General features: G+C 39.9%; 1 protein-coding gene across 3 annotated transcripts; it reads left to right on the top strand.

Annotated features, from left to right (window-relative positions):
- Positions 1 to 419: 419 nt before the first annotated feature.
- On the top strand, positions 420 to 12,808 carry lamp2 (lysosomal-associated membrane protein 2). Of its 3 annotated transcripts, none has more exons than XM_086301603.1 (9): positions 420 to 579; positions 3,370 to 3,482; positions 5,170 to 5,380; positions 5,482 to 5,643; positions 5,733 to 6,112; positions 6,216 to 6,326; positions 6,674 to 6,728; positions 6,815 to 6,982; positions 11,601 to 12,808. In XM_086301603.1, the coding sequence occupies exons 1-9, from the start codon at positions 540 to 542 to the stop codon at positions 11,741 to 11,743; spliced, it is 1,383 nt and encodes a 460-aa protein (XP_086157729.1). In that variant the 5' UTR covers positions 420 to 539; the 3' UTR covers positions 11,744 to 12,808. The 3 variants fall into 3 exon arrangements, with proteins under 3 accessions (XP_086157729.1, XP_086157720.1, XP_086157738.1); XM_086301594.1 differs by having other exon boundaries at positions 10,529 to 11,739; XM_086301612.1 differs by lacking the exon at positions 11,601 to 12,808 and adding an exon at positions 8,062 to 10,371 and having other exon boundaries at positions 421 to 579.

Here is a 12,808-nt window from a genome sequence, read left to right as displayed (position 1 = left end):
CTCGAGTTAGGTCCCTTTTTATGCTTGAACAATTAATAAGTCAGTGTTAAGTGACTTAACAAAATGTCCAAATAAAAACTCTGAAAGATCTTCAGAAAGCCTGGAAAACTATTACTCAAGACCACTTCTGAAAACTTCCAAAATGTAAAGAAATGCAGGTTAGCTCAAAACGTTTGCACAGCAGCGTATTTCTCGTGAAAGTTCACTTTCGTTAACTGAGAAGCCGAGTCCGGCATAAAGGGAGGTATCTAGTCACCCTAATTATAATAGTATGAAATCATTGGTGAAGATTTTATGAGGCGCTATTAAACACTTAGGTTCGTGTGAGCTTTAAAACGCACACGGGCCAATAATTAGTCCATCAACGAGATTTAGGTGTGGGCCTGGCTCCACACCTCTTATAGGGCTGGCACGTCAGCGTCTGTCATATGACTGTCATTTCCTGGTATCGTCGGTGGTAGCTGCAGCCAAACACCACTGACTGAGCGTCTCCGTCGGTTGTTTTCTCTCCAGCGGCTGACCCTGCAAACTGCCCAGCCATGATGTCTCGCTGCCTTTTCTTTTTTGTGTTTGGAATCGGTAAGTGTCTTCAAAATAGCTTAACTTTAAAGAAGGGGGCTGGGGGGGAAAATCGCTCACTGTTTCTGAGAAGTGGCGTGATTAAACTTCTGGGACGCGCCGGGCCTGTCGCTTCAGGGCTAAATCTTACTGCTGTTCTGGAAAGGAAAATTGCAGAGTATAAACGTAGTTGAAGATGTGTTCAACTGCACTGACACAAACGTGTTTGCTTAGAGTGAGTATAAAGTACAGGCCTTAAGCGGTTCAGTCGTGATGGTTAGCCGTCGTAGCTTCATGGCTAATTGTTACATACGTCAACACTAAACTGAAACGCAGCCAAGCGGTCGCATGTAGCTTTCAGATTTACACATATATAGCTGCTTTATTACCAGGGGGAAAAAAAACAAAAAACGGCAACAAAAAACTCAAAAATAAAAAGTAGCTATTTCCGAGTTAATTTTGCAGCTAATGTTTTGGACAACAATTGCTAGTGTCTGATGGCTTGGTGATTAGATAACACCAGGTTTAGAAGCGAAAGTTCCAGTTAATCATGAAGCCTAAACCCGTCGGAGTCCTATCCTCTGCTAAATAATACTGGCCTAAAACAGATCAAGGTTACAAGAGCAGAAATGAATAGAAAGTGCGACATTAAACGAGCCGTGGGTCCGATAGTTAGCATTAGCTTTTTGACAGTTTGCTGGAAATTGGCACGTGACCGTGAAGCTGAAACGATTTACCGTAGCGCTAAAGTGTAGCATAAAAAGCTAAGCAAATGCAGAGTAGAACTACAGATCTGGATTATTGAAGAGTCTTTGATTTTACAGACGCTTATTTGATTAAGTGACGATAACTTCTAATTACTGGGCTTAGCTGGATAGATCGCTGTTTGTCTAATAGTTTTTCTGGAAAGTTCTCATCTATTGCAGGCTGATACGAAAATATGCCACCTTATCGGGCCCTGTTGCAACTATGCTGTGTACCTTTTTACTCTGATAATAAAGGGGGTATTTCAGTGCCCTGAAATTTGTTAAGGTATAGCTGAGATTGTATATCTGCCTGTAAGAGATTTCATGAACACTTGTGTGTCTTGTGGACTCTATAGGTTTATCACATTACCTGCAGACCTGAGATGATGAGAGCATGCGGTTAAAACCACAGCTGGCGTATAACTGGACTTCGGCCTTTGTTTAATTGCACGCACATTTTTGTGGTCCGGAGTATCTTGAACATTTAAGTCTGTATTTGTAGTTGTGTGGGAGTTGTTTGGTTTTTTCATTAATTCACCATAAAATGATTTCAAATGACTGTAAACCAGTAATGTGTTCACAAAGCAACTCTTAAGTTGTCAGTGTAGACAGCACACTGGTTCATCTCTTGAGTCGGGTGACTTGTTTGTCATGCTTGGATGATTCATAGGTCAGTGTCAGTTGGTTTCACAAAGGACAAGCATTTCTCTGAAAATGGTCAGGTTTAAGAACTGGATTAAACATGAATGACATGTCCAAAGAGAAACTTTGAAATACTTTTATAAAACTTGGAGAAATATTACTCAAGGCCACTATATTGTGTGTTTTTGAAAAGGCCAGGACTGGAAACTGAGACCTTTGGACACAATAATGCTGACACTCCTTTGCACTGGAGTCGCATGATTTAGGGGGGGGGGGTTAAAATCTAGGTTGGAGTTAAATTTTTATGTGCTTCCGAAGGTTCCTGGCTACCCTGCAATAATAGCTGTTGGCATTTAAATATTAAAGAAAAATTGTTTGCTTTAACAAATACTAAACTGGAACATCTTTTAGAAAGGAAAACTCAGTTTAACTGATGGGTGACGCAGAACAAGTTTAAGCAAGTCTCAATTCAAATGTTGTTTTGGGTTTTGTTTTTTTAAGGGGGGGGATCATGTCATGTGATAAGCTGCTGATAGGTTTTCAGCCCTCAATAATAGGATGTGTTAAACCTCAAGCTTGGTGGCCTAAGCTACTGTGACTAAAAATTGGCTGCTTCTAAGGGTGATTATTATTATTATTATTATTATTATTATTATTATTATTATTTACGGTTTGCCATGATTAGGCTTGCGTTAGTAACATCTGTTGCTGTACATCTGTCATCATGAGTTTAACCTCCTTCAGAGAAGGCTGTAATGATGGCAGGACCTACTATAGGTGTTCTCTCCAGCAGGATGACAAAATGAGGTTGGACAGGATGAACGACTTACTTAGAAAACGTCTTATCTGAGATCCCAGCCTTGATAAGAAAGTTATGTTTACATGACCTGCATAAAACAACATGGTGATTTTGTAGTCCATCTTATCAGTGTTGTAGTTCCACCACAGCAGACATACATGATCAACATTAATCATTAAATTATGAAATTGTTATAGTGTGTGCTCCATGGCGCTCTTACACATTTGCTTTACTTTTATTGCAATGTGCTTTGCTTTATTTTTTTTTTTTTTTGGTCATTTTCCATGAGCTACAGCTTTCTGCTTCCTGAACACATGACCAGTCACATGAAAGTGACAACACACTTGGTATTGGACTTTTTTTTTTTCTGTTTGTTTGTGTGGTTTTTTTTTTTTTGTTTTTTTTGTTTTTTTTTTAAATTAGGGTGGATTGGTGTGGCTTTTGTGAGACCCTGTGATTGAGTGATGTCATCTTCATAACTTTGCCCACTTGTTGGTCTGCAGGGACTGACTCCATCCCCTCATCGACCTTTTAAAGCATAAAATGTTACAATTAATGATTCTTATGAGTAAGAATTGTATGTACAGAAGAAAAAAATACTAAGTATGCTCCTTTTCTTTCCAGTGTTCCAGCTATCACATGGCATTGAGTTCAATGTCACAAAAGATGGAAAGTTATGCCTCTATGCCAATCTGGAGCTCACATTCTCGGTCACCTATGAAGATCTTGACAACCAGGTAGGTGTTTTTGTCTTAGCGATGTGAATCACGATTCTTAAGTCTACAGCAGTCCATATAAATACTGTGCTGACGTGTGATAGCAGCTTGGCTCTTATCAGACACTTTAGCTGTGACAGTGTTTTTGTTCCAGTCATGTGAAGAGGAAATGAGGGGTTCCCTGAAAAAACACATTTTTTTGCTATTCAGTATTTAGTTGGTGTTTTCCTGGTGGATATCCTGCTCTTGCAGTGTTGTCTTGTGAGGTGTTGTTTAAGTAATCTCTTAAAGTTAATTTTTGTTTCTTTTAAACCCTACAATCTGATCTGTTTATCAAAATGCTACTTTTTAAACACAGTTTTCATATCTTAGTGGGGACATCTAATTGACATGATGCTTTCCCTAGCTGCTTACCCTAACCATAAAAAGGATGCCTAATCTTAACCTTTAGGTTAAAGTTAGGTTTAGGACAATTGTAACCCTGACACTAAAACCCTATTGAGTTTCAAATGCCTTCAACCTTGTTGGGACAGTCATTTTGTCCCCATAAGTATAGTAACATTCCAATTTCCGGTCCCCACAAAGATAAGTAAACATGGTACGCACACTTTTTTTTTTTAATTAAAAAGACAAGCTATAATAAAACGGATCCCCACAAATGTTTTTTTTTTTTTTTTATAAACTTGTACTCTTTCCTACATTTGTCAACACCAGTCCATTAAAATGCCTCTAAAGACTGTAATCAACATGAGGAGGGGAGAGACCCTGTTTGCAAATCAAGAAGCATTTACAAACTCTGTGCTGTTCGGGCTTGTCAGGGCAGGTGAAATTTAAATGAATTTCCACTGCTCTTGAAGCCTGCAAGATGAAGGATGGGTGCTAGTCATGTTGCTAGTCTTGATTTAACCAATGTTAAACTGCTATCACAAACTCCTGTCAAGTGTTAATAGACTAGGCTACTGTTGGCTAGTAGCTGCAAGTGTTAAATAAGCTTCATGTCTAAGCTCTATGAACACACGACAGAACTGGTTCCTTAATTTTGACTTGTGGTTTTCAGAATCTGCTTTTGTGCTGATCATTGGCATTGACTGTATGTTTTACTTGTATTTGTGTTTTTAAAAAGGGGAAAAAATATGGACATGTTGGCATAATTTAAAATCTAAAGCTGATTGGAGGTGGTCGGTAATCACAGACTGAAAATTAGAAGCTTTCTTGTTTTGCTCATAGATTGTATAGAAGATGGATGCAGCTTCTGAATCTAAAAAGTGAAGCCCTAGCAGAAATGCCTTGACACAGCTTTCTCTTTAATGACCAGCAGGGGGTGCCTCCTGGTTGAAGACATGTCCTTTGCTCAGTGACATCAAGAAATGCTTTCATGATAACTTCATGGTTTCTAACACTAATGTCATGTGATTGAAGTTTATTTTGGTAATTGGTCACAAAAGGCTAGTCAATGACCGAACCCTGGAGAATGACTATTCAGCCTAGCTTGTGACTGTGACAGCACTCAACTTGAGGATTCACAATAGCCATTCTGATTACCTGCATCCATCTTATACTGTCTGAGCTTACCCCTTGCTTGATTAGCTGTGGATCCATTTTGTTATTAATTTGAAATGTATTCTGTTTTGCCCATCTTACAAGTTAAATGTTAAACTTGTCAAGTGTGTCAGATTAAGTTCCTATGATCATTTACACTGTCTTTCAGACTCAGACAGCTGTGTTTGCTTTAACTGATGACGCCAATTCAACTAAAAGTACATGTGATGCCAAGAACTCAAGGCTGATGCTTAATTTTGGAGAGGGTCACACTTTCAGTATAACCTTCTCCAAGATTGAAGAAGTTTACGAGGTGGACGTAGTCACCTTTACCTACAATCTCGGCGACCCTGTCCACTTCCCTAACTCTAAATCAAAAGGTAACGTCTACATCTCTTGATGTGTATTTATTTATTTTTTTTTTTAAAAACTTGGCGATAGATCTTCTTGCTGACTTTTTGGACTTTTCTGGATTTGTTAGAACCTACTGTGGCAAGAGGGCTTCTTGACATTAAAAACATAGGCATGGATACCTGCTACTCGTGCAAAAGTGAGGACCTGATCGAAAGTGGTGACGTCAACATGACGCTGTGGGATGTGCAAATACAGGCTTTTATCAGTGATGGCAACAAGAGTTCTGAAAGTAAGTACGCGAGCTGTGACGCAGCTCATCCTGGCTGTAGCGTTTTGTACATTTCTGTTAACGTGTTCTTCTGTTTTCTCCTCGCACAGTAAGCTCCTGTCCTGCAGATGAACCCATCTCAAGTACAACTGCTGGTCCAAATACCACTACTACTGCTGCCCCTAATGCCACAACTACAACTGTCCCTACCACCGCCCCTAATACAACCACACTTGCCCCTAATACAACCACACTTGCCCCTAATACAACCACACTTGCCCCTAATACAACCACACTTGCCCCTAATACAACCACACTTGCCCCTAATACAACCACACTTGCCCCCAACACAACAACTATGCCTGTCCCTCCTACCACCCCAGTACCCACTCTCCCTGTACCCACTACTGGGAACTACAGCATCGGGACTGTAAATGGCACAGTCTGTCTGCTGGCCAACTTTGGCCTGCGCATTGGTATTAAGGGCGAGGTAGGTTTCATATACTCACATTTGTAACCCCCCCCCCCCCCCTTGACAGATAATTTATCATTTGTTGATTTTGCTTCTGTTCTGTCTGGCTTAAAATTTACAGGAAATGAATTTGGATCCCAATATGGCCAATGTCTCTGGATCATGTGGTGTCAACAGCAGTGAGCTTACTTTGGCATCTAAAAAAATGACTATCAGGTTTACCTTTACCAATGTAAGTCCTCAGAGGTAAAATCATTTATCCATGTGGTAAATAATGTTGCCAAACTTACCAAGGGTCACACTGCACATACTTAGCCATTTTACTGTCCTTAACATGACAACTCCACTTCCAGGAAAACAAAAAAGTAAAAGGTGGTTATGTAACCTTGTATTATGAGTATTTACTTCAGACAGGAGGTATGAGAACCTAAAGTTATACAACTCATTAATTAAAGAGGAAAAATGCTAAGTGCTTTTATTTTAAATCTCTGTCAGTGACTGGTATTTAGGAGCTTTTGGGGAATGCCGTTGACTTAAACGAAGTCTTCAGTTTCCCGTTTTGTTTCTAAACTTTTACAGGACACAAAGAAATTCCGTCTGCATGATCTGAACATCAGTGTCAGCACGAGCTCTGGTAACTAAACGATTCTCGTATAGTCACATACACCAGGCAATGCACTGAGAAGAAGGCAAACTATGTGCTGTCTTTCTTCCTTGAAGGTAATTTTTCTGTGGAGAACTCCAGCCTCAATCTGTGGGAGGCATCCATCGGCAGCTCCTACATGTGTAACAAGGAGCAGACTTTCAACATCACCGACGCACTCTCCATCCACACCTTCAGCCTGCATGTGCAGCCCTTCGGAGTGAACAAAGGTGTTTTCAGTACAGGTAGGTTATTTTTGAAATCTCCTGGTGTACAGACAGTGGCTCTGATCATGATCAGAATAAGGCAAGAATTTTTTTTTTTAATGGATTTATCAGTGCTGGTTAACAGGTTATTATTTAGGGAAGACATTAAAAAAAGAAATTCTATTTGGTGTTAAACTGTTCAGTAATCATCCTCTCCCAAACCAGGCTCACACAACTGTGCATAGTTGTGGATCTGTGACATGCTAGTTTTACCTGTTAGAGTTTGGACCCAGACCTCAATTTCATAAGATTAGTGACTTTAAAACAAAAGTTGTCTTGCATAATTTAAAAAAAAAAAAAAAAAAGGGGCAGCCTCTGTAAGGTTCTCTTCATAGTGCTGACAAATCTCCCGTGCAGTGCTTTTCTTTTGGTGCATTGCACTTTTGTTGCTGATAAAATGTTTGAGGTAATGTAATTGCTGGAAGACTTATCATATCCAATCTAGGAGAAACACAGCACCTTTAGACACAGTTGTGTTATCCTGTTAATTTATCACTCATTGTTGCACATGTTTGCTGCTGATTAGCCATTGCTGCTCTCTTCATTGTAACAGAATGACTTATGTTTTATAGTTGATGGTTAATGTGTGCACTGGCTAGGTTAACATCTGTGTGACTGCATTGAAATTCCAGATGGAGGAGGTAAAGCTCTGTGCTGTTGCAAATCAATATCGAATAGTAAATACTATCAATATCGGTTCTTTTTGAGAACTACAGGCATGCTAGCACTTTAAATATCAGGTTGCCCCAGAGTTTTATACATGCAAGCAGTTTACTGACATCACTGAAGGAAGCTGTGCTTTTTATTGCCTTTGTAGTCTTAAATTAAAGCACTAAACATCATGAAAATGAGGTCTGGTTCATCCACCTAATTACTTCATTAACATCTGTCATTAAGTCTTGAGTTGAAAGAGATGAGATTTTGGTGTCGTGTGCTCGAAAAACAAACTACAGATAATCTGACCTGTTGTCCTGCTGCGTCACATGTCTGTCTCACAATGTTTGTTAAATCACAAACGCACTGTTCTACCTGCTGACTGACTCTCTCTTTATCTGCAGCCCATGAATGTTCAGTGGACGACCCAAACATCTTAGTCCCAATCATTGTTGGTGCTGCTCTGGCTGGCTTGATTCTCATTGTAGTGATTGCTTACGTGATTGGTCGAAGAAAGACTTACGTTGGATATCAGACTCTTTAAATTCATATTGCAGTCGATCTTGTGATGTTATGGGGGTTCCCAAGCCTGGTCCTTTAACTTCATGGTCTCACATTCAGGAGTTGGTCTAAAACTAAATCTACAGTTTTGTGAAATGGCATCAGTGTGGAGGGGACTCAAAATTTACTGTCTGATCATTGAGGTGTAAAGTTTTGGTTTTCATAAAGATGCAGGATTTTCTCTCAAGGACCAGACTTGTTTACCCCCCCAAGTGTTTGTGGTGTCTTTTTGTTTTCCTCATGTTTTTGTTTTCACCTGAATGTCTTTTCTGTTTTTGTTTTTTTGTTTTTTATTGGTTAATGGGCAAGTGCAAGATCTATCAAGCATTTGTTCAAATTGGATATCTGGTCATGCAAAGTCTACCTTTTCATAAACGAAGCCCCCTGAACGTCTTCCACATTTCTAGCACAAGATGTGACCATGTAATTGGTTTCTGTAGGATCCTGCACTCGCTCAGCAGACATTCCCCTTTTTGTTTTTGTCTTTAAAACATTTGTTTTCTTGTTTAACCCCCATTGAGAATTTGTGGAAATCAATTGAAAACCTCAATGTCACAGCAGCTTTTTTTTTTTTTTTTTTTTTTTTTTCTCCCCCTCCTCCCTCCCTGGAAGTTCATTAACACAGATGAATGTCTGCTCCTTTTAAAAGGCTGTAGATGAATATGCCTTAGTCCATGTTTCCCCCTGTAGAGCAGGAGAAACATAAGATATTTGTCCTGGTTATGGCATTGAACATATAAAAGCACACATGGTGCTAATTACTTTAACATTGGCTCACCAACAGATTATTGTGACGACCCCCAGAGTGACAAACCTGTAATGAAGCTATCATTAGTCATTAAATTTGCACATGCTCTGTTCAAACCGGAAGTTGTGTGGGGCAGTTTTCTCTCTTCCTCACTCAGAAGACATTTTGGCATTATGTTTAGAAAAGGGATCATACTATTATGTAGATATTCACTTTCAGCACAGATGATTCTGAAATGGGGATATTTGCATGTAAATGCACTTAAACACTCTTTATATTTTTCTTACGTTGACTCTGCTGTCACATGATCTCACCTGTGTAAAATTCTGGGCTTTGGCCTGAGCTCTACAGGTGGCTGCTGCTGGATCAGTGGGTGTTAAAGCCCCTGAAAACTTTGGGTTCAGAGCTCTGCATCTTTAGATATGTCACGAAACTGAGTAGGAATGACGACAAATGGTGCAGGAATGGTTTGGCGTGTTGGGAAACTTGCATCTCTCTAGCTCACAACTTGACACGTTCATATCATGTTTGGTCAATCTGTGTGCTACAACTCTTAAAGTCAGTCCAGTTTTCCAAATGCCAAACTGTTTGTTAGGTTTCAGCTTACCTGTCTCTTTAAGACCTCAGGCTGTAGTTTAATCTGATTATTCTAATAAATGTGCAAACAACCACACAACTGCCAGGATAACTTTAATTGGTGTGCTGAAATTAGTGATAACTTGACATTAAATGGATTTTTAAAGAGGCTGAAAGTAAGTTTTCAGGACCTTTCGAATCAGGGAGTTGGATCAGAGTAGCAGTCGGGTATTGCAGGCCACAGAATGTGTTCTTTGTAATGACAGGCAGGCTGTGTGACACGACAGTAGCTGTATGTTAATTCAAGCAGAGTACTGTTTATTGTTCATTTGGTCGCAGCCACAAATCATTACTTTATTTCCCAAGATGCTTGTGAAATTCTGCTTTTTCCAGGTCACTGTATATGCGTATAGTTAATGGCACTTAAGAGCTTTGACTTTTGCTTGTGATTGTTGCAGTTTGTATTTCAGCTTTGTACAAGTTGCCTTGATGATGAAGATGGTTTTGCAGCATTAAGAGTTTGAATTAGACACTTGTCAAATCATCTAACAAGCTTTGCTCAATAACTTTGTCCTGTGCATTCAGTAACTCACTGCTTACTCGCTGCGTGATGTTTGGCTGCTTAATTTCCCTCCACTCGTGGAGGAGACGTGCACACACATAAAGGGAATCTGTGCTGCAAGACAATCTGTTGTTGTTGTGTGTTATGTGGATGCAACTGATTTCCTCTGCATTCTCTCATGCTGTTAGCTATAATAAATTGGATTTCAAATTGTGTCAACTGAGCTTTTTAGTGTTTTCTACAGAAATAAAAGAATGTGCTGTTGAACCACTTGAGTAAATGTTTATGCTTTTAATACCTGGGAGATTTACGTGTCAGACCACTTCTATCTTTCGGCTGTCCTTTCAGTAACCATATGTTATGTTTATGTCCTATGTTAAGCCTATGAGACATTCACCTCTCTGCTCTCTTCACTCCTGTTTAGCTGAGGAATGCCTGGCTGATGGGGAGAGCTTCCTTGTTCCCATAGCTGTCGGAGTTGCCCTGCTTGTTCTCATTCTTATTGTTCTGCTGGCCTACTTCATCGGAAGAAGGAGAAGCATGGCCACCGGCTATCAGTCTTTCTAATTTCTCATTTAGAGCTTTCAGCTATACAAAGGATAGTTGCTGCCTTTGACTAATTGTGGGGAAAAACTATCATTGTGTTTATGTAGTGTTGATAGGTGTTCAGATTCTCTTCTTGCTGAGAGCCAAATTGACGCTGTTCTGTCTGTAAATTTGAAGCTACAGTTTAGCCTCGCGTAAAGACTGGAAACACTGAGACTGCATCTTTAGATTTAACTGAAGTCTGTGCCAGCAGCTCAAAAGATCACTTAAGCTGGTTTTCTACACGATTCCTACCCTGAACTCGGCCGCACTTCGGCTGATACAGAAACTGCCAGCTCCTTAGAATAAAGGCTGTGATGTTGATCTAATGTAACCATGAGTGCCATGTAAACCAGGCAGTACAGTAGTGCCACCATTTCTTGCAGAAAATGTTTTTTAAATTAAATATTTAAGATGCACAAATTAAGCAGAATGAATAAATCTGAACTAATTTCTTGGCTGGCGGTGGTTAGATTCAGAAATCTTGTTTGTTCTTTTCTCTTCATGGCAACAAACAACTTGTACATATTAAAATCCACAGGTTGTATTAACGGTCTTTTCAGATTAACCTGTTAATGAGCAGACTTTAAAGATGCTGACATGACCAGTTTCTAGTGTTTATGCTAAGCTGTGCTGACCAGCTTTGTATAAGAGCGGCATCAATTGGATTTGGCAAAAAGGCGTTTTTGTGCATCTTCCAAACCTCCATCACTCACTTTAATAACTATTACACTGACTCAAATCCTTGTTGACGTATTTATCCCCACCACCAAAATCAACACTACTGTAATGTTGCTGATTGCTGTTTCCTCTTCTCACTGCTTCCTGCTGCATTTCTAACCCAAACTTCCTCTGAGTGTTTTTCCTCCTAAAGCACTAACCTGTCCTTTCTGTGTCTCTCTTTCTGTCAGCTGAAGAGTGCTTCCTGGATTCTGATTTGAGCTTTTTGGTGCCCATCGCAGTTGGCGTGGCACTCAGCTTCCTAATCATCCTTGTGCTTATCTCTTACCTGATTGGTCGGAGGAAGAGTCGCACTGGCTACCAGTCCGTATAATTCAACCCCGCTGCGTCTTCTGCCCCTTACAGCTCTTTAAAAAAAAAAAAAAAACACCTTCCCAGCACTCTCCTGCCCACATTTATGCTCTCTTCAGTTTCCCGTGAGACAACGTCTTAAAAAAATAAAATAACCTTTCAGCTTATTTCGCAAACCCCCTTTCAAATTTGTCCCCTCCGTTTTGCTTTATTGCCAGTGACTGAATAGAGTACCAAAACATTTATGATCGATATTGCATCGTTTGATTATAGATTGCATGTTTTAAAAAGTTAAATTTATGGCTGCGATTAGCCTTCCACTTCCTCCTCCCTTCCCTCCGCCACCCCAGAGAGGCTTTTTGCTCTCGGTTTCTGTGCTGTATAATAGTATATGTGTAAATTACTCTTGTATAGAATGAATGACACTGATTTTTGATGACATGAATGTACAAGCAAGCTAATAGAGCCACTGTCATTAATTTCCCAGACATTCATATTTTTCCACTGAGTCGCTAATTGTATTACGCTCCATGTAACATGAACCTCTTTTTGATGCACACACTTGGTCACTTGTAGCTCAATTAAAGGGACGATAACAGGACACTTAACCAGCATTGGGACCACCTTTGTTTAGTTGTTTTGTTTTTTTTCTGGTTTAATGTTGTTTCTCACTCACGGTAGGAGATTTATATTTTCCTGAAATGAACATTTGTTTACACATGAGTACTTGGTGAGTTAATCATGGTGGTGTCCCCTCGTAACCCTGTGATATTTGAAAAAGCTCAAACGCAGTAGACTCAGGCTTACACCGATCACCCGGATCAAACCGCATACTACCCCGTCCATGTCATAGTACACTAACGACAGGTGAAGTTCAGGTGTGAAGACGACGTTTCCTCGAGTCGCACCGTTTCGTTCATGTGATTCTGAGCGTCCGGTCACTCCCCGACAGTTTCGTGCCTTTCTGTTGTGCACCTCTCGAGTTGCTTGCTTGAAGCTTGTCTCCATCTGATGAAGAATGTGATGTGATGAGCTTGTTTGACACAAGTGGGGAACAAATTAAATAAAGTTTGGTTCTTGTTTTGTA

The sequence above is a fragment of the Aulonocara sp. 'chitande type north' Nkhata Bay genome, linkage group LG2 (genome assembly GCF_057382095.1).
Source record: "Aulonocara sp. 'chitande type north' Nkhata Bay isolate Kocher_YH1m ecotype deep benthic linkage group LG2, A_spYH_male_GT1.1, whole genome shotgun sequence".
Classification (NCBI taxonomy): domain Eukaryota; kingdom Metazoa; phylum Chordata; class Actinopteri; order Cichliformes; family Cichlidae; genus Aulonocara; species Aulonocara sp. 'chitande type north' Nkhata Bay.
This window is presented reverse-complemented; position numbering and strand designations above follow the sequence as displayed.